The sequence below is a fragment of the Rattus norvegicus genome, chromosome 2, assembly GCF_021556685.1.
Source record: "Rattus norvegicus strain SHRSP/BbbUtx chromosome 2, alternate assembly SHRSP_T2T, whole genome shotgun sequence".
Taxonomy (NCBI): Eukaryota; Metazoa; Chordata; class Mammalia; order Rodentia; family Muridae; genus Rattus; species Rattus norvegicus.
The window spans coordinates 184977228-185004713 of NC_141535.1; the positions used below are offsets into that span (position 1 = coordinate 184977228).

At 42.8% G+C, this 27486-nt stretch overlaps 1 protein-coding gene across 5 annotated transcripts in view; it reads right to left on the reverse strand.

Moving 5' to 3' along the window:
• Positions 1–23949, reverse strand: part of Setdb1 (SET domain bifurcated histone lysine methyltransferase 1) — a 30940-nt gene extending 6991 nt beyond the window's left edge. Inside the window, exons 1-15 of one of the 5 annotated variants that reach the window (XM_087634577.1) lie at positions 23840–23949; positions 23415–23519; positions 22726–22994; positions 21019–21170; positions 15180–15214; positions 13459–13558; positions 12660–12785; positions 12257–12458; positions 11375–11448; positions 9253–9443; positions 8932–9061; positions 7765–7915; positions 7501–7659; positions 6225–6893; positions 4930–5046 (exon numbers count right to left, since the gene is read on the reverse strand). In XM_087634577.1, the coding sequence (XP_087490703.1) occupies positions 4930–5046; positions 6225–6893; positions 7501–7659; positions 7765–7915; positions 8932–9061; positions 9253–9443; positions 11375–11448; positions 12257–12458; positions 12660–12785; positions 13459–13558; positions 15180–15214; positions 21019–21170; positions 22726–22994; positions 23415–23465 (2426 nt within the window). In that variant the 5' untranslated portion in view covers positions 23466–23519; positions 23840–23949. 5 annotated transcript variants of the gene reach the window in all.
• Positions 23950–27486: the final 3537 nt, after the last annotated feature.

The window sequence follows — 27486 nt, forward strand, 5'->3', positions numbered from 1 at the left end:
TGATACAATGTGTTCGGAAGAGAGAAAGCCCAGAAAGCTTACACTGTAATATGAGAAAACAAAACAAAACAAACAAAAAGCAAACACACACTTGAGTCAACAAAGTTGTCAGAAATACTTATAAAAAGTACAAATGTGGTGCTGTAAAAGAGAAAAGAGTTAAAACACAGTAAGTACGGGGTTGGGGATTTAGCTCAGTGGTAGAGCGCTTGCCTAGGAAGCGCAAGGCCCTGGGTTCAGTCCCCAGCTCCAAAAAAAAAGAAAAAGGAAAAAAAAAAAAAGAAAAAAACCAAAGTACTGTGTGTATAGTAACTGTATAGAATTTCAGCACCTGAGGTAGACGCAGAAGGATCAAAAATTCAGTCATCATTGGCTATGCAGTCAGATGGAAGATTGCCTAGCAAGGGAGACCATGTCTAATAAACAAAACCAATTCCCAGGGGAAAAGGCCTACTTTTCAAGTACCCAGGGACAGGTTGAAGGCAGGAGACTGAAACTGAGAGATCAAGGTTAAAGCCAGACAAACAAAAGCAGTGGAAGGTGCCAAGAACACATCTCCTGCACAAAAACCCCAGAGGTAGGCTTAAAAAAAAAAAAAAAAAAAAGTGAAATGGATCTAGGAAGTAATGGATATAAACACACTTCAAGCAACTTTAGAGGGAGAGAAGTAGGCTAGCTACAGAGTATAGTGTTTTTCAAGTTAAGGGTTAAAAATGAAATCCATGTGTATTGGGCAACTAATAGTTTTAAATATGTGAGTGGTGGGGCTGGGGATTTAGCTCAGTGGTAGAGCGCTTGCCTAGGAAGCGCAAGGCCCTGGGTTTGGTCCCCAGCTCCGAAAAAAAGAACCAAAAAAAAAAAAAAAAAAAAAATGTGAGTGGCATATATTTGTACTTATTCAGAAATGTTTTTGCTAAATATGGTGGTGCAGGCTTGTAATTCTAGCACTTGGGAGGCCAAGCTAGGCAGATGGCAAGTTTCAATGATAGCCTGGGCTACAGATGGAGAACCTGTCTCAGAAAAGAACTTAAGTCTTTTTTCTGATTTTTTTAAAAAGAGAGAAGGAAAAGTCTGTTTATGGACTGGATATGTAGTTAAGTGGTAATCTTAAGTTACTTTTCTATTGCTATGAAGAGACACCTCAAACTATAAAAGAAAGTATCTAGCTGGGGAGGTTATATTTTTACAGGTCAATTCTCTACCATCATGTTGTGGGGCCTGGTACTGGAGCAGCAGCTGAGAGTTTACATCAGGCAGAGAGAAAACACTAACTGCAAAGTCATGGGCTTTTAACACCTTAAAACTCACCATCTCTATTGGCATACCTCCTTCATAAGGCCACATCTCCTAATCCTTACCAAACAATTCCACCAAAAATGCAAAGATTGGAACCTGTGGTAAACATTCTTATTCAAAACACAACAGTAATACAAGACTTTGGGTTCTAACCCTAACTTGAAAAAGAGATGGCAAAAGCAAAACTACCCAATAACCAAACATTTCCTATAAACCAGGCTGTTCTGCAACTCGGAGATCGGCCTGCCTCTGCCTCCTGAGTGCTAGGATTAAAGGCCATGCCCAGAGAGATGGCTCAGTGGTTAAAGAGCACTGACTGCTCTTCCAAAGGTCCTGAGTTCAATTCCCAGCAACCACATGGTGACTCACCACCATCTGTAATGTGATCCGATGCCCTCTTCTGTTGTGTCTGAGGACAGCTACAGAGCATTTATATATAATAAATAAATCTTAAAAAAATGTCTCTTTTTGTTTGTTTTGAGATGAGTCTTATATAAACCATGCTGGCCTCATGTTTATATAGCTATATAGTAGCTAAAAATGACTCTGAATTTCTAATTCTTTCTCCCACTTTCTTCTCTACAATGGTGATTTTGGGTCTGACAGATGTACAGCACACACACCTGCAGATCAGTCTTACTGCTACATGAACACTAGGCAAGCAGTGCATTAAGCTAGACTCTCAGTCTTCCAACCTTTTTTTCTTTTTCTCTCTTTTATTTTTTCATGGTTTTAGTTCTTCTGGAAAGGGTCTCATTTTCGTGTAGCACAGCCTTCCCAGTCCTTAGATCAGCTGCACAGCCAAAGGTGGCTTTGTATTCTTTTTTTTTTAAAGATTTATTCATTTATTATATATAAGTACACTGTAGCTGTCTTCAGACACACCAGAAGAGGGCATCAGATCTCTTTACAGATAGTTGTGAGCCACCATGTGGTTGCTGGGAATTGAACTCAGGACCTCTGGAAGAGCAGTCAGTGCTCTTAACCACTGAGCCATCTCTCCAGCCCCCCAGAGATTTTTCTCATCAAGCTTTCTTCTCTTTTATTTATGTGCAATGATGCTCTGCCTGCATGTATGTCTTTTGCAGGTATTGCATCTCCTGGAACTGGACTTAGAGTTATGTTACTATGTGGGTGCTGGGAATTTAACCTCAGTCCTCTGGAAAAGCAGATAGTGCTCTTAACTACTGAGCCATTTCTCTAGCCTCTAGTCATGTCTGTTTCTCTTTGAGAGAAACAGATTCATTATGTAGCTCTGGCTGGCCTGAAACTCACTGGGTATAGACCAGGATGGCTTTCAACTTCTAAAGATTCTTCAGTCTATACTTTCTGAATCCTGGTATTATAGATTCTCACCCACATTTTTTCTTTTATTAAATTGTGTGTGTGTGTACACTCAACACAAACACAAATGAATACAGGTACCCTGGAAGGAACTCCTGGAACTAGAGGGACAGGGTCTGTAGACCAAGCTGACTTTGAACTCGCAGAGATTGACTTGCCTCTGCATCCAGAGTGCTTTGAGTAAAGATGTTTATAATCACTACCTGACTCTAACTATGTCTATTAATGTCAATATATTTTGGTTTATTATGCTGGGGACTGAACCCAGGATCTTATGCATGATAGGCAAGTGCTCAATCACCAAGCTACACGCCCAAACTAAGCATACCTTTCAGTGTAAAAAGAGCCTTTGATGATGAGAAATGAAGCAATCTTACTTACGCCTGCTTCCTTCTCCCTTCCCTGTGTTAATACGTACACTCAGGGGTTGGGCATATTAGCTGCACTATCTTCCACTCTCACTACAGTTCTTTCTGACCTGTCCTTCTGAGTCTCAGATATTGATGCAAACTCTAAATGTGGCACTCAGGGACTAGCCTTGAACATTCATTTAAATTTATTGTTTCTCTACTGAGGACACCTAGGTCTTTATGTCTAAGCCCTTAACTTTGCTCCAGCAATCTTTTTATCTGTTTTTAACATTCTTAAATATTAAATAGGCTAGTCTCGAACTCACAGAGATCTGTCTCTGCCTCTGGGAATGCTGATTTAAGGGCATGTACACCACCATGCACAGCCTGTTCCAAGAATTTTACCATCTTCTTCACATTTGTTTTGGGCTCCTAATTTAACATGGCTGAAAACAAGGTGAAACAACATCCAGACGCACAGCCTTTGGCTTTCCAACTCAATATGCAGCATCAATAACCAGTTGCTTCCTCAAGTCAAACGTCTGGGAGTTGTCCTTGATTCTACTTCTTTCACCCCACTCACTGTTCCATCTACCACGCTCTGTATGAGACTGCGTATGATGGCGCACACCTTTAATCCCAGCACTCAGGAGGCAGAGTCAGGCAGACCTCTGAGTTTGAGGCTATTCAGATCTACAAAGTGAGTTCCAGGAAACCAGAGCTACACAGAGAAATCCTATCTTGGAAAAATAACAAAAAACAAAAAAAACCCCAACCAACCAACAAACAAGTTCTCTCTCTATAGAGCTGTACTTTCTCATGCACCCAACAGCTCTCATTTATTACTTCATTCTTGGTGCATATTAACCATGCCTCTGTTGGGCTACACACTCAGCCCTATCCTCCTTAATCCCCATTGCCATTTCCATTCTAGTGTAAGGCCTAAGCTCCCATTACTTCTCATATATTCTCTTAAAATTACCAAGTTGGTCTTTGAAATCTTTGAAATTCTGTTTTTCTGATCTAAGACAAATAGCACCCCCCAAAAAGAAAAAAAAATATTAAAAGGCTACTTAAAAACCTACCTACCGGGGTTGGGGATTTAGCTCAGTGGTAGAGCGCTTGCCTAGGAAGCGCAAGGCCCTGGTTTCGGTCCCCAGCTCCGAAAAAAAGAACCCCAAAAAAAAAAAAAAAAAACAAAAAAACAAAAACCCTACCTACTTACCTATTTATCACGATTTTGACTCTAACTTTCTTTTCCCCACTCACTGGCCTGGAACAGACCAGGGTGTCCTTTAACTTCCTGCCTCTGTCTCCCAAGTGCTGAGATTACAAGACTACACCACTACCACTGGGCCTGATTCTAACTTTTCATTTTAGGTTAACAAAGCCCTGTAATTCACTCGTCATAATCAGAACATTCAGACATCTATGAAATTAATCTTAGGTATATGAGTGTTTTGTTTGCATGCATGTCTGTGAGCATTTGTGTACCAGATCCCCTGGAACCGGAGTGACAAGTGGCTATGAGCCACCATGTAGGTGCTAGAATCAAACCAAGTCCTCTGCAGGAACAGGTGCTTCACTCTGAACTGCTGAGCACTGCCAATTCCATTTTTGTTTGTTTCTACACAAGGTGTTGCTGCATTGTCTAAGCAGACCTAGAAATCAAGCAATCCTTCTGCATCTGCCTCCTGAGTGCTGGGATTACAAGCATATGCTATCACATCCTTCTAAGATTTCTGCATAAGAAAAAGTAGTGAAAACTCTCTAATTACTCTCATATATTTTTTGAGACAGAATTTTAGTATTATAGCTCAGATGGATCTGAAACTATCTTCCTGTTTCAGCCTCCTGGCAAGTTAGGTTTCCAAAGGTTCTTACAAACAGAAAAACAAGAATGTACTCCTCTGAGGACTTGGGCAAACTGACTACTTACCCTGTGGGCAGACACTCTTCTAGTCTTTTGTGCTGGTAGCCGGAGCTAGGGTTGATCTGACCCCCTGGGGTACAGGCTGTGGCCTGGACAGTGAGCTGATGGCAGGCACACTTGGATCTGCAGAGAGAGAGAAGGTAACTACAGCTGTGGTTCTTAGGTTCATGAGGATGAGGGCTGGGCATAGTGATCCACATCTGTAATCAACATTTGAGACATAGAAGTTGGAGGATCAGTGGTTAACTGCTATCCTCAGCTAGTAAGTTCCGGCTGGCTTGAGCCATCTTAAATAAAAACTGAGCTGAACACACAACTTAGGACCTGCTAGCTATAGTCACTCATCTTAAGCCAGGCTCTTCCATGCCCAAGGTGCCCATTGTGGTAAGGAGGTGCACCTGCTGAGTGGGTGACCTTGTTGGCAAGGACTGCCTAAATTTTGAGAAATAGAAAGGCTCTAACCTCCAGAGCCATGCTGAGCAAGAAGCAAGCTCTACTATGGCAAGGTGGAGCTAAAAACCATACTTTTAAGCAGTTCTTGGTTATGTAAACTCTTTCACTTGCCAGGAACTTCCAGGCCTCACCCTCAGTCACCAGGGACTCCCAATAGCCCTTTAAGCCATCAACAAACCTGAGCCTTAGGGCAAAAATCAACCACAAAGGATGGGGGTAGGGTAAAGGTAGTAAGAACAAGCATGAATAAGATACAGTGAGAGTAGAGTAGATATAGAGAATCATAGTGCAGAAAACAGAGACAAGATGAAAGTTTAAGAAAAGGGGAGACGGGTTGGGGAATTAGCTCAGTGGTAGAGCGCTTGCCTAGCAAGCACAAGGCCCTGGGTTCGGTCCCCAGCTCCGGAAAAAAAAAAAAAAAAAAAAAAGAAAGAAAGAAAGAAAGAAAGAAAAGGGGAGACAAAAATAGCAAGTGGGGATAGGAACAGAACAATTCCCAGGGTAACTCATGGGGCCATATAAGACTATCAGACCCTGGTGTCCCTATCTCATGTCTTTCTTTTTTTCTTTTCAGTAAGATCTCACTGTGTAGCTAGCCTAGGCTGGCCCAGAGCTCAAGATGAACCTGCTGCAGTGCTGAATTTCAAATGCTGAGATTACAGGTCTGTGCCACTGCACCCAGCTTCTGTATCTGTATTTCACAATGGCTTAGCAGAATTCTAGCTGAAAGAGGAAAGGGAATATAGAAAAAGCAATACAAATAAAAAAGAATAAAAGAATAAAAAGAAAAGCAACTGTATTAAACCTGAAGGCAGAGACAGCAATGTCTGCACACCCCACCAACTCACTTATCCCGACACCCATCCTTGCAGTCACAGCCAACCAGAAATTCAGGGCCTGTGTTAATGAAAACACCCTTGCCAGGAATGCGTTCCTTGCTGTAGGCCACCTGGGGTGGGGGAGTTGTGTCAATCTCATTAACACAGGACAGGGGAACATCTTCTTTGCCATAGGTGATGTCCAAAATATAGTAAAAAGGTTTAAAGGGCTGGAACTTTCTGTCAACAAGGACATATGGATCCAAACAGAACATCTCCAGGTACAGGAAGTCACAGCCAGTCTCAAAAAGGTAGCGCTCTATTTCCTGCATCGTCCGAAGGCAGAGACCACAGGGTGTCTTATAGATTACATGGAAGCCCATCTTGCGGTTAACTCTGCGACGTGCTGTCATCCTCCGGAAGTCATACAATAGTGGGACCAGTAGAGGGTTTTTGCCCCGATATTGTTCATTCCTCATGGGTCTAATCCGGGACAAACAAGTGTAACTGCAGACATGAGGTAAATAGAAAAGCTTCTCCATAGGGGCACGATAGGAGGGCTCAGCTGGTGCCCGCTCTAACATGCCGTGGAAAGCTGGAGGGGCCGGTGGTCCAGGAGGAGCAAGAGGCCCTGGAGGGGCTGGAGGCCCAGAAGGGGCTGCAGGTGCTGGGGTAGATGTTACAGAGGCTGAAGGTGATCTGCAAATGAAAAGCAAGATATTAGATCAGAAGGCAACAAGCCTCTTTGCTATATAGTTTTCTCTCCATCTGGCTAAGTCATTTCTCTCATCTTTCATACAGTTTTTTTGTTTTATTGTTTGAGACAAGGTCTCATGTAGCCCAGAATATTCTGCAGCTCCCAAATCTTCTGCTCTGTCCTCTCAAGAACTGAGATTACAGGTGTGTACTAATACACCAGCCAGCTGTGCTCGGGACGCTAAAGAACAAGGTCAGATCCTTTGCCTTACCAAACAAACCTGGACAACAATGTAATGCTACTCCCTGTTGACTCCTCAGACAGACTGTCAACAGTTCAATAGGGTACTTCTAAACATCCTTGCCATCTCCTAAAAGTCAAGGAGAAGACCTGATGGTCTTTCTGCTGAAGCAATGATGTTACAATGTTCAAGAAGTTTTGGCAAATGACTTTCTGGTGATAGTGTGTTTCTTAGACATGAAATTTCTAATTAACTATTCTTATTACCAGCTTCTCAGAAGCTGCATTTTCAAGACCATGTTTCTCACTGACATGACTTTAAAGGCTCTTGGAGTCCATCCAACTGCCCAGTGTCTGAGGTATTCTTACCTGTATGTCTGGTTCATTCCAATTTTCCCAGGGGGTACATTTTCACTGAGTGTGGGCGAAGTAGGGGAGGAATGGCCAGAACTCACAGATCCTGGTCGGAATGATGTGCTCTTTTTGGCTACTTGCTTCCGTGATTGAGCAAGCTGGCTTTCTAAGCTTCTAAGGGGATTGAGAAGAGACCATATAGTAAGGATTCCGAAGGTATGTGTGGTAAAAAACAAACAAACAGAATACCTGGAAGTAAAAAGATTGACGAGCACTTACTCACTGTCGCCTGCCTGGGGGGAAAGAGGAAGCATGGGAAGCGGGGCAGGTGGGACTATAGGCTGCAGGGGCTCCATGGGCTTAAACTGGATTCCAGTACTCGTTAGATCCTGAGTGTACTGAACAACAGGACCTTTGCTCCTCACAGCACCTACAGGAAAAACCAACAAAAACTGACTGTTGAGAGGATGACAGCTGTGCCAGATACTCTTATGCACAAACCCTATCAACTAATGTAATATATTCACGTAGGAAATGGCCAGGCAGAGGTGGTGCACACCAGTAGTCCCAGGAATGTAGAAGTAGATAGACTTCTGTGAGTTCAAGGCCAGCCTAGACTACAGAGTGAGTTCCAGGTTAGCCAGAGCTACAGAGAAACCCTGTCTCAGAAAAACAACAAAAAGAAAACCCAACACAAATGAGAACAAGAAGAATGCAGCAAATAGAATATAAAGATGGCTCAGTGACACAAACACAAGGACGTGAATTCAAACCTATGTAAAGCCAGGCATGGCAGCATGTGTCTGTAATCCCAGTGCTGCTGCAGGGAAGTAGGGGGTGGAGAACAGAGAATCCCCCATGCAGGGCAGTTAGCCTTACACATGTAGCAATGAACAACACAACTTGGATCAAACAAGGAAGATTAATTCTAAAGCTGGATGGTCCTCTGATTACACAAGCACTTTGATATGAGTATGCTTGTATTCTCATACAAAAGTGGTAAATGACACATTTTTCTAAGTGTTAACCTCTTTTGTTCTTACTATTTATACCAGTAAGAGGGTATACTAGTAAACACTGGTTTTGGAAAGACTTGTTTTTTTGGGGCATGGTCACATGTAATCATGACTGGCCTCAAACTCACTGAGTAGCCAAGGACGGTCTTAAATTGCAGATGTTCCCACTTCTGTCTTCCAAGTGCTGGAACTGATTACATGTGTGCACCAACATGTCTGGCTATATGTGGATATTTAGAATAAATAAAAATCATAGCAATGTGGAGGCAGGTCCACAAAGCCACCAACACTAATGGAAATATTTTAAACACGTCTTTATCCAGTGAGTTGGTGGTGTTGCTGTGGTAAACAAAAGGGCAGCTGCCATACATTAACTTTCTGTGCTAGTCTGCCCTGTCTTTTCCCTCCCCGGGTGTCTTTTACGGCATACCCATATTAGGACGGGTTCTGAGTTGCCCCCCTTGCTTCTTCTCCATTGCAGAGGCTGAGGATGTCTTCATACTGAACATAGGTTCCAGGCGTGTAGAGCCTCGATAGATCCACTCACATCTTTTGTCATCCTGGGAGGCAGGGCAAAGGGAGGGAGAAAAGCAGTTCATGGTTAGACTCAATCCTGTCTCTTGTGGAGAATATATACCATGTGTCACCTCTTATCATCAGGCTCGACAGCAAGTGTCTTTACTCAATTTACCATTTCCCTGGCACCTGGCTCCCTAAGACTACCACAAATTGTTCTTTGGAAGAACATTACCAGAAAGAGGATCCTGACTAGGCTGCCATCAACCTCTTCAACTCGAGACTTCCACCATGTGCCTTCCCACTCAGTCTTAATAAGCTGGCCACTCTTGAGAAGTACCATTGGGCGGTTTGGATAGGCAGTGATATATTCTTCTATGAAGTCTCGGCAGGAGCTGTCTTCTATGTCCTCCCAAGTCTTTTTCACTGTCCAAAGGAAAGAAGCAGAGCTAAGTATAGGAAGGACATATCTTTAAAGGAAAGAACAGCTGGCACTTCCAAAAATCAACAGAAAAAAATCCCTCAAGAGAAGAAAACCAAGACTATCTTACGTACAGAGGCTAATGTGCAAATGCATATACAAGTTAAATACTAAACTAAGCCACATGCAAACCGAAGCAATTCCTGTGAAAGAAACAGACACTTCACTTTATGCAGAATCTTAATAACCCCTAGATATAGTAAACTAATATGAAACAATCAGTCCTTCCCTCTTCTTTGTTTCTTCATCTTTCCTTCTTTTTGTTTTTTTTTTTGAGACAGTTTTCCTGTGCAGCCTTGGCTGTCCTGGAACTTGCTTTGGAGACCAAGCTAGCCTCCGGAGATCCCCCGCCATTGTCTACCCAATGCTGGGATCAGAGGTGTGCACCACCACTGCCTGGCTTACTCCTTTTTCTTATCAATGCTGGTGATCCACAAGCAAAGTAAGAGCTGTCCACCACTGAGCGACAACACAGCCTATTGTTTCTTTTTTCATCCCCCCCAAACTTTTATTTCTTTCAAAGATTTTTTTTTAAATTTTAGGTACTTTGCCTGCATACTTCTGTATATCATGTATGTGCAGCCCTCCAAAAGAAGTGAGAAGAGTACATTGGGTACCCTGGAAGTGGAGTTACTGAAAGTTATGAGCTGCTAAATACAAGGGCTGGGAACTGAGCTTGGGTCTTCTGCAAGAGCATCGAGTGCTTTTAACTGCTGAAACATCCTCCAGCCTAACTCAGACACCTCGCCCTGACATAGGCTGGGTGCCATGGCACACATTTGCAACTTTAGCATTGTAGGGGGAAGGTGGATTCAAAAAGAATGATGGCCCACCCACCAGTGAGCAAGCCAGCCTAGCCAAGCCGACTGGTCAGAGCTTCAGTGCAAGACCCTGTCTAAAGACATTAGGAGAAATATAAGGTAAGAAGACACCCAACATTAACTTCTAGCTTTTACACATACACATACACACACACACACACACACACACACACACACACACACACGAATGGTGTCATGTACCAATATTCTCAGCACATAGACAGAGGAAGAAGACTAGACATTCAAGAACAGGGTGGAAGGGCTAGAGAGATAGCTCAGAGGTTAAGAGCACTGACTGGTCTTCCAGAAGTCCTGAGTTCAATTCCCAGCAACCACATGGTGGTTCATAACCATCTGTAATGGGATCTGATGTCCCCTTCTGGTGTGTCTGAAGATAGCTATAGTTTGCTCATATATAATAAATAAGTAAATAAAAAGTTCAAGGACATCCTTGCCTATACACAGAATTCAAGGTCAGCTTGAACTACAGGAGACATGGTTAAATAGTTAAAGCACTGGCCATGAAAGCAAGGTGACCAAGCTCACAGAACCCTTGTAAAAACTATGCAGGTGTGAAGACCCCCTATAATTCTAACATTCAGGAAGCAGAAACAAAACATTCCCCAAGGCAACCTGGCTAGCTGCAGTTGGCAAGCTCCAGGTTTAGCCAATAATTCTGCCTCAATAAACAGTAAGTAGATAGCAATTATGGAAAACATCTAATATCAACTTTGGTCTACATACAATTCCAAGCACATGTGAATGTGCAAACATAAAACTTAAAAACTCAAAAGACTCTGCCATGTGTTTATTTCCATGTTAACAATAAGCAACTGATTCTTCTGCAATTCAAAACAATTGTGGATCTAGGGAGACAGTTCGGTGGGTAAGAACTCTTGCTATACAAGTGTGCTTGTGGACTTGAGTATCCATCCTCAACACACATGTAAAAAAGTCATGCATGCTTGTAACTCCACCTTTAGGGGGTAGATACATGTAAATACTGGGAACTCTCTGCAGCTAGACTAGCTGAGGAAGCGTGTAGGGACACTTACATGGTCGGCAAATGGGATACAGCTCGGACTGAGTGACATAGGAAGCATAGCCATCATCAAAAAAAATTAAAAATCTGCAGGAAAAGGAAACAGACATGGAGGTTATAGAGAATGTTTATCACAGGGTCCTTTATTATACTTTTCATTCTCTGAAACACAGACTAGTCCACTCTCCTTTTATTTTCCCCTATACTAAAAAAACACTTTCTTTCTTCCAGGCACAGAGACACACACCTTTAATCTCAGCTCTCAGGAAGGAGAAACAGGAGGCTTTTTATAAGGTTCACAGCAACCTGTTGACATGCATGAGACATTTCTCCAATCCCAGCACTCAAGAGCCAGAGGCAGGTTTGTGAGTTTGAGACCAATCTAGGAACATAAGTGATAATGGAGTTGGAGAGATGGCTCAGCAGTTAAGAGTACCATAATCACTTCCAGGACCTAACTAAGTTCAGTTCCCAGCACCCAAATAATGGCTTACAACTATCTGTAACTCCAGTTGCGGGGGAATTCAACATTCTCCTTTAGATCCTGCAGGTTTCAGGCATGCATGTGATGTATATACATACACACAAATAACACATCCATACACATAAAGTAAGACAGATAAATCACTGTTGATACTTTCTTCAACTTGTTAAAAAGAAGAAAAAGATGTGTGATAGCAGTCTGAGCAAGGTATAGAAGTCTAAAATAAAAAAGTACACACATGCACACACACACACAAAGAATGACATGAAAAAAAAAGAGACACGGTTTCCGATCATAAGGAAGACACTGAGGACACAAAAGCTAACAGTGAAATGCTGACCACAGTATAAGAGATGGGCACCATGCTCCCAGCCCCTACTCCTCTACAATCTACAATCCCTGTCTGGGTACCTGAGCTTGTTCTTGACGTTAGGGGTCTCAGCTACAATGCCAGCATAAAGCCAGACCTGATTTCCATCTTTGTATTTGGCCACCACTCGACTGCCCACAAACAGCTTGTCAGCAGGAGGGTGGTAATCATAGGCAATATGGTTCCCAGACAGCAGACTCTTTCCTTTGTTGTCAAATTTCACTTTGTATTTCTTTCCTAGCCCTGTATAAAAGAAAAGACAAACAAAATTAAAAAAAAAAAAAAAAAAAACCACCAAACAAACCAAACCAAAAGCTGTTTCCTTTCTACGTTTAGTCCTGGGTGAAACACAGCAGACAAAAGCAAAGGCTGTGGGAAAGTCAGCAATGGAGGCCCCCACAGGCTGCCTTGGCTTAGCCCTTCCTCCAGCCTGGACATACATACCGACAGTCTGGATGGCAATGAGGGTGCCTTTGTGCCACGTCTTAGTCCTCTTCTTGCCCAGAATCCGCATGCTGACTATCAGGTCCCCATCTTTGCTCAGTTCTCCAGACACCTGACCCAAGGTTCCTATAAACATGGAGTTGTTATAAAGAGTGATGTCAGGGGTTGGACGGGGAAAGGGAAGGTCCAGAGGGCAGGAAGGTAGGATGGGGCTGTAGCTCAGCGGCTGCCTTGCCTGCTCAGGGCCCTGAATTTGAACCTCAGCCCTGTATACGCCTGGCATAGTTCATGGTGTAATCTCAAGTACTCAGGTAGGGAAGGCAGGAGGATCAGAAGTTTAAGGTCATCCTCAGCAACACAGGAAACTCAAGGCCAGCCTGGGATACAAAAGATACCATCTCAAAATCAGAAGGCAGTGTAGAAACAGAGGAGACTGAGGCATTCTGTGACCATTAGCCACTTTTGCTAAACTTTGGACAGAAGAGGCAGAAACACAAGACAACCAACTGCTTATGCGGACAGGAGAAATGAATACAGAACATCCCCACGACTCTACCTCCGTTGGCGTACCCTACTAGCCTCTGCCACAGCCAAATATGGCCCACTCCTTACCAACAGCAACTAACAACGGTTAACAGCCTGAGCCACCACATCCATCAGTCACCTCAGACTGACTGTGGACATAAAACTATGTTAAAAAGAGACTGGCAAGTCAAACAGCACTGTGAGAGGCAAAGCTGTCAATAACATTCCGGAAAGAACTCACGTCTCATCTATGCAGGTACTCCTCGACACTAACCTTTATGTAGATCTTGAGAACTGCTTTTCTTATTCACAGCATCCATGAACTTCTGGACATCTTGAGCTGATTTTCTTAAGGCAGCCATAGCTTCACGAAGCTATAGGAAAATAGAAAAGAAAAAAAATTCAGTTTCATGAGTTAGACACAACGTGAGAAGACACAAGAACTTAGAGACAGCCCTGACCTAACATGCATAGGGACCCCTGGTTTAGAACCCACTGCTGCAAAAAAGTAGAAAGACAAAACAATATAAAAAAACAGGACAAAGAACACTTCCTGTGAAATAACTGTCTTCAATAATTAAAATAGATTCAATTGTATGTGAAAGCCAGACAGAGGCAACTTCTCAATTAGTCTGCATTCTTGCAATATCTACAAGACGACTCTAATGAATGGAGCTAACTACATGGTGAATACACGGAAACTAAACTCAATTTATGCTTAGGCAAAAACATATTACTACTTTCAAAAGCTTCTTCATTATGTGTGCATTGACATTCATTTCATCCGCATGTCTGTACAAGGGTGTTGGGTACCCTGAAAATCGAGCTATAGTTGTGAGCTGCCATGTGGGTGCTCGGAATTGAACCTGGATCCCTGGAAGATCAGCCAATTCTTATCTTAACCAAGGAGCCATCTCTCCAGAACTGCTTTTTTTTTTTTTTTTTTTTAAATAAAGACAGGGTCATCTGTATTCCAAGCCTTCGAACTTATGTAGCCGAGGGTGGTAAGACTGAACTTCGGATCTCTGGGCCTCCATCACTTCAGAGTGTTGGGATTACAGGCATGCATCACCAGAAAACTGCTAGTGTAATGGTGAACTAAGGCCAAAGACTATATATATTTTAAAGATTTTATTTATTTTGTGTTATGTGAGTACACTGTAGCTGTCTTCAGACACACCAGAAGAGGGCATCAGATCCCATTATAGATGGTTGTGACCCACCATGTGGTCACTGGGAATTGAACTCATGACCTCTGGAAGAGCAGCTAGTGCTCTTAACTGCTGAGCCATCTCTCCAGCCCCCAAAGATATATATGTGGAAGGTTATGAGTTACCTTCATGTGGGTGCTGAGAACTGAACCCACGTCCTTTGTAAGATCAGTGAGTGCTCTTAAACACAGAACCACCATTTTAGCCATATATTATTATTAATAAGGTTTTCAAGACAGTTTCACTTGTAGCTCTAACTACTGTGGAATTCCCTGTGTAACCTAGGCTAGCCTCACATTCACTGAGTTCCACCTGCCCCTGACTTCTCGGTGCTGAGATTAAAAATGGGTACTGCCATGCTCAGCTACATTCACTAGCATTTTTGTTGTTGTTATTATTTTGGTTTTTTGAGACAAGGACTTTCTACATAGCCTTGGCTGTCCTGGAATTTATCATATACAACAGACTGGTGTTCAACTCACAGAGATCCAGCTGGCTCTCTTTCCCCAGTGCTAGGACTTAGGTTGTGTGCCACCAGGCCTTGCTTTAATTATATCGTACTTCTGCTTACCCATGTAAGCGAATGCCAACTGTATGTAGGTCCCTCCAGAATCCGGAAGAGGGCACAGGGTCCTTTGGAGATACAGGCTGCTGAAAGCCTCTCAACATGGGTGTTGGAACTAAACTCCAGTCTTCCAGAAGAGCAGCATGCTCTCCTTAACTACTATCTATGCCTGCAGCCCAATTTCATGATTCTTAACTTCCTATATCCAACTCAACTCACCTTCTGATCTTTTGGCGTTCTGCTCCCAGCATCACCTATGGAAGAAAAGAACTTCATTGAAGGAAAGCAGGGCCTATGAACCCAGCTACTTGAGAGACTAAGGCACCTTTGAGACATGTTGTATCTACAGAACAAGAACTAGGCCAGCCTGGGCAATTTAGACCCTGTCTCAAAATAAAAAGCAAAGTAGGGCAAAAGGAACATAGTATATTAAGGTTAGCCTGGTTTAAGTTACACTGAAAGCCAAGCAAAACGTGTAAGAGTCAAAATATAAACACCAGGGGTTCAAGTAAAGGATCAGAGGCTCAGACAGAGTAGTTCTATTGCAGAGGATCTGGATTTGGTTTCTAGTACCCATATTGGCCACTCACAACCACTTGTCACCACACCTCAGTGGATCCAGTGCTGCCCTCTTCCTCTTTTTCTTCTTCTTATTTTTTTTTTTTTTGGTTCTTTTTTTTCGGAGCTGGGGACCGAACCCAGGGCCTTGCGCTTCCTAGGTAAGCGCTCTACCACTGAGCTAAATCCCCAGCCCCCTCTTCTTCTTTTTTTTAATGCTTTATTTATTGTAGCTATCAGATACACCAGAAGAGGGCATCAAAACCCATTATAGATGGTTGTGAGCCACCATGTGGTTGCTGGGAATTGAACTCAGGACCTCTAGAAGAGCAGCCAGTGCTCTTAACTGCTGAGCTATCTCTCCAGTCCCATGGTGTCCTCTTCTAAGCTCTGAGTCCAGTTATACTCACAGGAGCACTCCCCCACACAGACAGATAAATTTTTAACACAGCAAAAATAAAATAAATAATAAAATAATAATAAATAATAATAAAAATAAATCATTAAAGAGGAAAAACAATCTTTAAACTCCCAAACCAAACAATTAAGTATAGAGTTGATGGGGGTACATTTACTGGTAACATATATGAGTTCCTAGGTTCAATTCCCAGGGAAAAGGGAAGGTATTGAAAGAGTTACTGAAAGGGATCTGGAGATAAAAATGGTAATGGCTGGCAGTGCTTATGTCTAGATAAGTACTGAGACAGGTGGTAGTTTATCACACTTAAGGTAACTGTCACCTATTTGAACTTCTGTAACAATAATTATTCACACAACTTAAAAATGAAATGAGGCTAATGAACTTGAGCAAATGTTTATTTTCTAGAAGCACTGTGCAACAAAACTACCAACGATTAAAGAAACATCCCACACCTAACACTCTTCACTTCATTAATACCTTGCTGTTAGTGTTCATGAAATGTAGTTACTTTATCTAAGGAAATCATTTTAAAATTGGCTTATTCTTAAAAGTTCCTATTAAGGTATAATCTATGTGCGTGTAGTTCAGTGAACTGCAATCCATTCATTAGACTGTGAGACTATTGTGGTACACTTACTTTCAGAATATTTTCATCAGTCCAAAAAGAAACTCCATGCTCATTACCCAGCATTCCCTTTCCCTGACTTCCCTAAACCCAAGCAACCAGAAATCTACCATCTATCTCTACAGATGTGCCTGTTTGGACATTTCATATAAACGAGTCATACAATTTGGGATCTACACAGGTTCATCTGAGTAGCACAAGTCAGTACAGTTTTATAGCTGAACTGTAACCTACTATAGACAGATGCCATGTATTTGGTTTTCCATTTCTCAACCTACCTGTTTCTACTTTTTAGCTGTCATAAATAATGCTAAAATAAACATTTTTATTCTTTTTTGTTTTTTGATAGTGTGTTTTCACATAGTGCAATTTGGCCTGGCATTTACTATGTAAGTGGAAGGTGGCTTGAACCTACAATCTTTATTGTGTCACTTCCTCAGTGCTGTTTTAGCCATTTGGTGGCAGTGTACTCCTTTAGTCCCAGAACTCAGGAGGCAGAGCCAGGTGGATCTGTGCACTCAAGACCAGCCTGGTGTACAGAGTAAGTTCCAAGGCAGCCAGGGCTACATAGAGAAACCCCATTTGAAAACTAAAAACAAAAGAACTCTATCCCTGAGTACTGGTTTTATAGGTATGCACTACAGTCCAAAAGTGGTTTGATTTACATGTTGGCCCATTATGAATGATGCTGAGAATATTTTCTTGTGTATATACCACCATTTATAAGACTACAAAAGCCAGATGTTGTGGCGCCCATTTATAACCACAGCTTTAACAGAGGCAGAAAGATAAGGTATTTAGTCATCTTTACTTTCACACTGAATTTTAGGTCTGCTTGAATTACAAAAGACCCTGTTTCAGAACAAACATACCCAAACAACCCCCCCCCCCACAAACAAAAAAACAACTTCAAAGTATCAATTTAAAGTCCTTACTCCTCTTCATTTTTAAGATAGGGTTTTACTAGTCCTGGCTGGCCTAGACCTTGCAGTATAAACTAGACTGTCCTCAAACTCAGGGATTCACTTATCTCTGCCTTCCAAGTCCTGGGATAAAAAGCATGGACTACTATATCCAGCCTCCAAAAACTTACAAATAAAACTGTCTTCACTGTTATAGAATTCTTTCTTTATTCTAAGCAATAATAGACCTTTCGAACTTAACCCTATCTTTCCTGTTGGGACAGTCTCATTCTGCCACCCAAGGCTGTCCTAACTCATAGTAATTTTCTGCCTGAATGCTAATGTCACTGTCTCCAGAACAACCACCACCACTACCAAAACCAGCCTGGTAAAGACAAACCCTGTCAGCCCCAATCACTGGTAAATACAGGCAGCCTGGAACTCTCATACTTTAACAGTGAGGACCTTATATGTGTTAGGCAAATGTTCTACCACTGAGCTATTTCCCCAGCAGTCATGAGAATATAAACTGGTACAACTGCCTTGAAATACCATGGCAATTTTGCCTAAAAAAATGTTACTGCAATTTCCACAAAACATTTAAACAAAAATATCCACAAAACAGCATCATTCATAACAGCCCAAATGAAGGACAAATATAGGAACTGGTTCTGGCTGGCTGGATCCTGGGGATCCAACTCGGTCATAGGGCTTGATGCTAAGCTCGCTGAATGAGCCATTCCTCAGCCCTGCTCTAAACTTTGGCCAGAGAAACTTCTTTTAGCAGTGAGCAGACTCATAACTGGTCAAAGCACTAATAAATGACTGTTAAGTGCTCAACCTAAAAGGGACAGCTGTAAGCACACTTAGCCAACAAGCATCAGGACACCATTGTAGAAGAGGGTTAGGGTAGGATGGGGAGCAGTGTTGGGAAAGATCATCTTCTGACTTGCCAGGGCCATGGGCTCATCAACTCACAGCAGCACTGGTTACCTGCCCTAAGACCTGTACTAGAACAAGTCAGTCAGCATTCCAGCAAGAATGGGGGAGGGGCACCAAGCCCTACCCCTCCCTGAGGAACTATTGGCAGTTAAAGGTTGCTAGGGAAGGGGAATTTTTACTCAGGGATGTAGTCACTGGTAAATTGCCCAAGAACCCCACACTCATGTATGTGCAAGCTACCCAAATTTAAACTCAGTGGATTAGAAAAAAAATTTAAAAAACAGAACAATACATTAGAGAAGGAAGGGGACAGATGTGGGAAGATGAAAGATTCCAGATAGTATGGGAAGTTGGTATATATGATAAAAATACATTTTTACATATGCATGAAACTATCAATGATAAGTAGAAAATTATAAAATTGACACCTATGATCTTGGCACTTGGGAGGTAGAGGTAGGATGATCAGGAGCTGAAAATAATTATCATGTGGTCAGTTTGAGGCCAGACTGGCTTATAACAGTGTCTAAAAATACACAAATTATAAAAACAAAACTCCAAATAAAAGGAGTGAGATGTGGTAGCATTTGTCTAAAATAATCGACTTTGGGAAAGGAAGCAGGAAGGCCTGCTATGGTTACATAGTGAGTCTAAAGTCAACCTGGAATCATGAAACCTTGTCTCAAAAAAATCACTCATCAACAAGTGAATGGATAGTAAGCCAGTATATATGTATGTGGAGGAATATGCAATTCTAAAGAAAAATGAAATCAAAACATTTCCCAAAAAATGGAGGAATTGGTGATCAAAGACAATAAGTACAACAAACCCAAATACAGGATAAAATTTCACAAAACAGAGATACCATCTGTCAGACTGCATATCCCTGTACAGGAGATACAATAGTCAGCACAGCACGTGTACACCAACTACCAAATACCGTGTCGAAATGGGCCTGACAAATTATGCTGCAGCCTACTGTACTGGCCTGCTGCTTGCCAGCAGACTGCTTAATAGGCTTGGCATGGACAAGATTTATGGAGGCTGAGAAGAGGTTACTGCAGATGATTACAATGTGGATAACACTGATTGCCGGGTGCCTTCCCTTGCTATCTGAATTCAGGACATATCCAAACTACAAATGACAATAAAATTTTGGGGGCCCAGAGGGAGCTGTGGATGGAGGCTTGACAATCCTTCACAGTACCAAACTATTCTCTGATTATGACTCTGAAAGCAAATTCAATATAGAGCTGAGTGACGTGGCACACATCTTTAATCCCAGTACCCCGGGGGCAGAGGTGGGAGGATCTCTCTAAGTTTGGTGTATAAAGCAAGTTCCAGGACAGCCAGGGCTGTTACATAGAGAAACTGTTATCTTAAAAAACCAAACCAAACCAAACAAACAAACAAAATTAGTCAGTCAGTCAGTCCATTAATCAATCAATAGAGGGGGTAGAGGGAGGCAACAACTTTGGCCAGGTGATAATAGTGCACACTTTTCATCCCAGCACTCAAGAGGCAGAGGCAGGCAGACTGATGTGACATTGAGGCCAGCCTGGTCTACAGAGTGAGTTCCAGGACATCCAAGGCTACCCAGTCTCAAAATAACAAAACCAAACAAACCAACAAACAAAAGAAGAAGTACTGCTCCAACTCTGAGGCTAGTACAGTCTATATGGAGAATTCCAAGCCAGCCAAATACTGTAAAATCCTACTGTAAAATAAAAGTACTACAGAGAGAGATAGTGAGCAAATAGTGTTTGTCATATAAATCCCAAGTCCTGGAAACTGGAATCTCAGGACACAAATCTGTAATCTTAGCACTCGTGAGGCAGAAACCCACTATGAGCTGGCTCTCTACACATGCTAGAATTGGCACTCTTGGTTCAGCGAGACCCAGCTTCCATAATAAAGTGATAAATGATCAAGCAATAAACCTGATGTAAACCTTTGAATTCTACATATATGTACACCCACCCATAAACGTTTACTCCCAAACATGGGCATGTGCATGTACACTGTGACCATTAATATTGACTTGAGAGAATTTAAAATTACTTGGGAAATGGAAGTCTGTGCAAGCCAACAGGAATTACTTTGATTATATAGAGGTGGATGGACCTGCCACCTGTGAGTGGTACCATTCATTCCACAGACTTCATAAATAGACAAAGAAAGCTATCAGAGGAGCAGCAGGATGAGACATTCCATCTGTTTCCAGATTGCAGAACGATGTGACCACATTCTTTAGGCTTTTGCCACTGTGAAGTCCCCCACCATCATGGATATGATTTGGAAATGTGAACCAGAATAAGACCCCTTAACCTTCAACTGACTTTGTCAGTTATCACAGTAACTGAGAAAGAAACTGAGACAAAGGCAAACTATACACAAACACATGGGAGGGGGTGGCAGAAAATATACCTTATCTGAAATTGGAAAAGGAAACACTTGGAATGCTAACAATACCTACATTTTGTTATAAAAATTGTCAGGTAATTTGGCATATTGATTTGTGACAATGTGATTCTTCATCTTCTACCTGCTTCTCTTCTACTATTTCAGCTTCCGCTGTAAGATTTTTCTCACCAAAGCTTCATCATTTACCTGAATCAATACTGAGGACATCATCATCTTCATCAGGAATCTCGATTATCTCTGTAGGCTGGGAAGCTTCATCGTCAGAGCTACTGTCATGATACTGTAATCCCAGCTTAGAGTAGAAATCCTTCACCAAAGACTCACAATTAGTCACTTCCCTAGTATGGGAACACATGTAGAAAAATCAAAGCCAGTGGAGAAAGTGCGGTATAAGAACATTAGAATTTATATACGTTTATGCAGTCTACGAGCTCATACGTGTAATCCTAGTACTTAGCCTGAGGTACCAAGACTGTCTAGGTTTGAGGTCACTTTGGTCAATAGAGTGGGTTCATGGCCAACATGGCCTATAGAGTAAGAAACCTTTAGAAACCACAAAAACAGAGCCCAGAACTCGGGAGGCAGAGACAAGCGGATCTCTGGGTTCCAAGGCCAGTTTGGTATACAGAAGTAGTTCCAGGACAGCCAGAGTTACAAGAGAAACCCTGTCTCAAAAAACATAAAATCAACAGAAAAATAAGAAAACACATGTGCACAGGCGCGCGCGCACACACACATGCACACACACACACACACACACCAAAACACAGTAACAGGATGGTGTACATATTTAAATACAGACTGTTTGCTCTCCATGTTCCAAAGTATGTTTGTTTCCATTTAATTAGTCCATGAAACAATTTGCAAGAGTTCAATTTTTCCACTTGCTGTAACAAAAATCTTAATATCAGATACTTATTATCTAAGTGGCTTTGGGAACTAAGAAGATAGCTTTAAATAGCAACTTCATTTTGCTGGGTGTTGTGACGCATCCCTTTAATCTCAGCACTGGAGAGACAAAGGCAGATGGGTCTTTGTGAGTCCAGCCCAGTATGGTCTATATAGTGAGTTCTAGGGCAACTGTGTAAAGAGACTTTGTATCAAAAATGAATGAATGAATAAACAAATAAAATAAAAATTGAACGAACAGCTGCACCAGTTTTTAACTAGTCTATCAACAAAGTGCAGTACGAACATCAGCAATCTGGTTATCTTAAATTGCACTGGCAATCTGAAACAGATACTCTGAGAGAATTAGGAATTTTAATGTTTGACAGTTAAAGATAAGTTAAGAGGTTGAGGATGTACCTCAACGGACAGATTGTCTAGCCTTACTGCTATACCAAACACAACATAAACTCTGCATGGTGGCCCACAATTATAATCCCTGCACTCACAATGTTAAAAAACAGGATTATCCATTGGTCAAGATCACATTGAGCTATAGAGCAAATTCAAGGCTGTTATTCATGATATCCCAATGAACTCAACAAACATAAGCGATCGTTTAATCGCAGCACTGAGGAGGCACAAGTAGGCAGATCTCTGCAAGTCTGAGGCCAGCAAGTGCTAGGAATTGGGATCCTGTCTCAGAAAAACAGAAAAGACAGCAGCAACTCTACAATCTTCACTTCCTGGGGATCTTAGTAAGGAAGTTCAGTACAGGAGAAAGACAAGGGAATTCAAGCCTTTAACCTACCTACTGCTGATCACATATCAGCTACCCACAGGGGAAAAGTGTTCTGTTGCAACTCTGCACTGGAAACTCAGAGGAAGTGTAAGGTCCCACATGACTGAATCGGGCAAACTATAAAGTGCTTAGGACAACGACAACAACGATCACTCCAAGGACGATGCAGATGGACATTTCCTTCTGCTTCCATGAACCCTCACCTAGATGCATCATCAAACAGCCGATCAACATAAGCCACCTCAGACTCCTTCTGCAGCACCCACGTCTCCAGCTCTGCCAGCTGCTTCTTGCGCTGCTGTATACAGTCCATCTTTTCCAGTTCTTCATCGATGAACTGACGAAGTTCCTCCATAGAGATACCCAGCTCTTCAACCACTGCCTGCTGCAGCTCAGCAATCTCTGCAGAGTCCGCCGCAGCTGGCGCTGCAGCCAAACTCATGCACCCAGGGAGGGAGGACATGCTTTCGCCCTGTGCGGGAAGAACAAGACGCAAAAACAACTCTAACCTCAACTCAGGCAATTCTGTCTCCTAATAAATAAAAGGCCCTCCTATCCTGCAAACTGTTCTCTCCCCTCCTTCTCCAGAAGATGATCCGGAGATTTCCCGGGGAGACCCTCATCCTCACACACACACAGACCAAAGCCCTGAGGAAGAACTAAGAGCCGAGAGAGACCTTGGGGAACACCAACATGCACTAGGCAGCCACCTAAAACAGTGTTTCGGAAAGCGGAAGAATGCTTATCAACAAGGGAAGGCGCTTCTGTGGAGCTAACCTGCTCCTTAATTTCTCTCTAACACACTGCCTAACCCGAAGTACCCCGTCCACCTGGAGACAGTTGGCCCGTAATGAACTAATTCCAACCGGATTCTTTACTCCTCCCTTCTTACGGAGTTTTGCTTTCCTGTAGAAAGTTGGCTTTTAAAAACTCCTAGGACCATGCGACAGGGCAGCTGCACAGGGGAGGGGTTCTCGGCTGCACCAGGCCCTGGAGTCTACAACCAGCAAAAAAGAAAAAAGAGGAGAGGTCTTTCCTACATCAACAGAGCGAAGCTTGAAGCAATGGCGACCACCCAACAGCCACACTCCGAATAACGCGCACAAGGGTCTCGGCCGCCTGAGCCGCGGAGGAACCGAGGAACGCAGCGGCCTCCGGCGCCTTCTCGCGCCTCCCGCACGCACCACCTCACGCCCACCCGCGGCCACCGCCTTAGGCCGACCCGCCCCCGCCTCGCTTCTCTCCCGCCAAGTTTCCACACACAGCCCTAACCTCCTACAAGCAAACCCTCCCGGGTCCACCTCAGCCTCAGCCTACCTCAGTCAGCCCGCCCCACAGCTCCGGCTCCCAACCGCAAGGGCCGGGTCTCACAACACCGACCCCAGGTTTTACTCCAGGGCTCCGCCTCGCCAAAACCCACGCAAACTGAAGGGAGAGACGGCGGGGGAGGGGAAACAGCGTGAGGAGGCAAAGGGGGATGGGGATGGGAAGCAAAAGGATGGTCCGGAAGCAATATGGAGCGTCCTTCCGGCCTCCTAGACGGTAGCCCGAAGCGATCAAATTTTGTAGCAATGCGTTGCGGGACAGGGGACATAAGGAGAGTACGCATGTGTGAAGTAGAGCATTTCTTGATAAATGGGCAAAGCAGGTTTTTTGTAGATTTTTTCTGGGAATAATTGACAGAAGCTCCTCTCCTACTAGTGGCCAAAATAGTTGTTTATTGTTTTGCTTTGAAGATATTATTTGTCATAAAACTGTTAATTTTTTTTAGCAAAATTAATGTGTGTTCATATTAGGAAATATGAAAAACACAAACAGAAAGAAACGTGAATTCCATCACTGAGATTATGTAGTATTTCATCTTTCACAAAGTTTTTTTAAAAAGATTTTTTTATTATATATAAATACACTGTATGATTGTTTGGGGGAGGGCGGTAATGGGGGAGGATTGGGAGGGGAACACCCACAGAGAAGGGGAGGGGGAGGGGTTAGGGGGGATGTTGGCCCGGAAACCGGGAAGGGGAATAACAATCGAAATGTAAATAAGAAGTACTCAAGTTAATAAAGATGGAAAAAAAATAAAAGAAAATAAAACAAACAAACAAATAAATACACTGCAGCTGTTTCAGACACACCAGAAGAGGGCATAAGGTCTCATTGGTTGCTGGGATTTGAACGCAGGACCTCTAGAAGGGGAGTCAGTGCTCTTAACCACTGAGCCATCACTACAGCTCTTTCACAAGCTTTTAATGTGTGTCTATGTAATATACAAAGGGACTTTTGTCTTGTTTTTAAGTTTTTAGCGTGATGGGTTTTGTGCGCATGCGTGTTTTCTTTTACTCATCTGTTTCATCCACTTCTCTTAACATGCCTTCATTGCCTAAAGGGCAGCAGTGTGCATCCCCTTTAATGCCCTGGAGATCTAAAATCAGTCTTGTCTTAAAAGTTTCTTTTGTTTTTTCCCCTCTTGTGGTTTTTCTTTTTCTTTTTCTTTTTTTTTTTTTTTTTTTTTTTTTTTTGGTTCTTTTTTTAGGAGCTGGGGACCAAACCCAGGGTCTTGCGCTTCCTAGGCAAGCGCTCTACCACTGAGCTAAATCCCCAACCCCGTGGTTTTTCCTTCTCTGGTTTAGCTCAGGCTTTGTCTTGAGGTTTGGTGAAGATATCAATATTCTCTGAGTTTCTTTCCTTTTGGGGGTTGGGAGGCGGTGTTCATCTGGTGTGTGTTTCTCTCATGTCATTCTCTGCTTCTTTCAACCTACCCATCTTTGAATACAATTACTTTCACAACAGATCTTCCCCCACCCTCACCCCCCTTTTAAGCCTAAGAATGGTCCTAGGAATAAACTGCCAAACTCAAGTAAACTGTCTTCTCACACTGTTCTCCCATAACCCTGCCTGAGAGGGTAAAGGAAGATTATACACAGATGGGAACAGAGAGCAGACTCAAGATGTTGACTTTCCTTGTGGTTTTAACATGGGGGTCTCACTGTGTAATCTTGGATGGCCAGGATCTTGCTATGTAAACTACTTGGATGGCTCAGCAGTTAGGAGCACTGACTGTTCTTCCAGAGGTCCTGAGTTCAATTCCCAGCAGCCACAGGGTGGTTCACAACTATCTGCAATGGGATCTGGTGCCCTCTACTCATATACATTAAGTAAAGTAAAAAATATTTAAAAAAAATAAAACACAAAGGTCTACCTGCCTCTGTTTTCCACCTGCTTGGATTAACCAGTGAGTCACCATGCCCTGCAAGAAATCTATATATTTCTCTGTACACCCATGTGTCTCTGTGTGTGGGTATGTGCACACTGAGTGAAAGTTGGCCTTAAGGCCAGAAGAGAGCACTGGATTCTATGGAACTGTAATTACAGACAATTGTGAGCCATCCAACATGGGTACTCAAAAATTCAAACTCAAAGTACTCTGGAAAGCAGTAAGTGCTGGGAGCCTGATCTACAAAGTGAGTGCCAGGAGAGTCAAAACAACACAGTGAGACCTCGTTTAAAAAAGTAAATTCCAGGGGCTGGGGATTTAGCTCAGTGGTAGAGCCCTTGCCTAGGAAGCGCAAGGCCCTGGGTTCGGTCCCCAGCTCCGGAAAAAAAAAAAAAAAAAAAAAAAGAAAAAAGTAAATTCCAAACCTAATTTTATACAGACACACAAACCCACACCTTCCTTCTCTTCAAGTTCTGGCTTTCCATGGTCTTTCAAGTGTGTGTGTGTGTATGTGTGTGTATGCACGACACATGTATACCTCTATTTGAGAGAGAGTATATATTTTAGTTGATCTTTTGTTTATTGGGGCAGGGTTTGCTATGTAAACTAGGACAGTAGATTTGGTAGATAAGTTAGGCTAGCTTCAAACGGGTGGTTCCAGTTGACTCAGTGTGCTGATTGATGGTATTGTTACAATGGAAACAAAGGTTTGGCATAAGTAAATGTTAAAATGGCAGTGTCAGTAGCCCCGCATAGAGAGTGGTGAACGCCTTTGATCTCAGCACTCAGGAGATAGAGACTGGGGGATCTCTGAGTTTGAGGTCAGCCTAGTCTGCATAGTGAGTTACCTTGTCTTAAAAACACAGTAGACAGACAGACAGACAGACAGACAGACAGGCAAAGTCAGGAACACTATGGGTAAGAAATAAAGGGGTTTGGGGGGTGAGGAGGGATAGTCAAACTGATGGGAAAACAGAAGGAAAGAGATTATTGTACAAGACTATTTTGTGAGCCAAATCATCTTCAGTGGACCTGAGCCTGCCTACTTGCATAAAAACATTGTATCTGATTCCTTTCTCTCTCTCTCTCTCTCTCTCTCTCTCTCTCTCTCTCTCTCTCTCTCTCTCTCTCTCTCTCGGATTGGTTCTAATGCTATTTCTGTTGTTCAGCTCCCAAAATCACAGGAGAATTTGCACGTCTGTGTGTGAGGCACTGATGGTCCCTGCCCTAAGCTGGTACTACTTGGTGAGTAAAATTGCTGGTGTCCAATGGCTGGGCATGGAGACAGAGATGGAACTTAGATTTCCCAAGCAAAGGACAACAAAAGGAAGGAGGTTTTAGAATCTCTGTGACAGGGAAGCAGAAAGAGCAAGCACGAGAGCTGCAGGAGAGGAAGCCTACAGCATGTAAGAATCAGGGTAGATTGGGGTTGGGGATTTAGCTCAGTGGTAGAGCGCTTGCCTAGCAAGCGCAAGGCCCTGGGTTCGGTCCCCAGCTCCGAAAAATAGGAAAAAAAAAAAAAAGAATCAGGGTAGATTGGGTCTGGGATAGCGGAGATGGAATATGGAGTTTAGAGAGTACTAATTTAGAATTGAAGGGGAGAGTGCGCTATCTAGGGGATGTTTGGAAATGCCCAGTCACTGAGCTGTTTAAGGCATATTAAAAATAGGTTGCGCGCACTCGTGTGTGTGTGTGTGTGTGTGTGTGTGTGTGTGTGTGTGTGTGTTTCTTTCAGGAATCCAAAGCATTT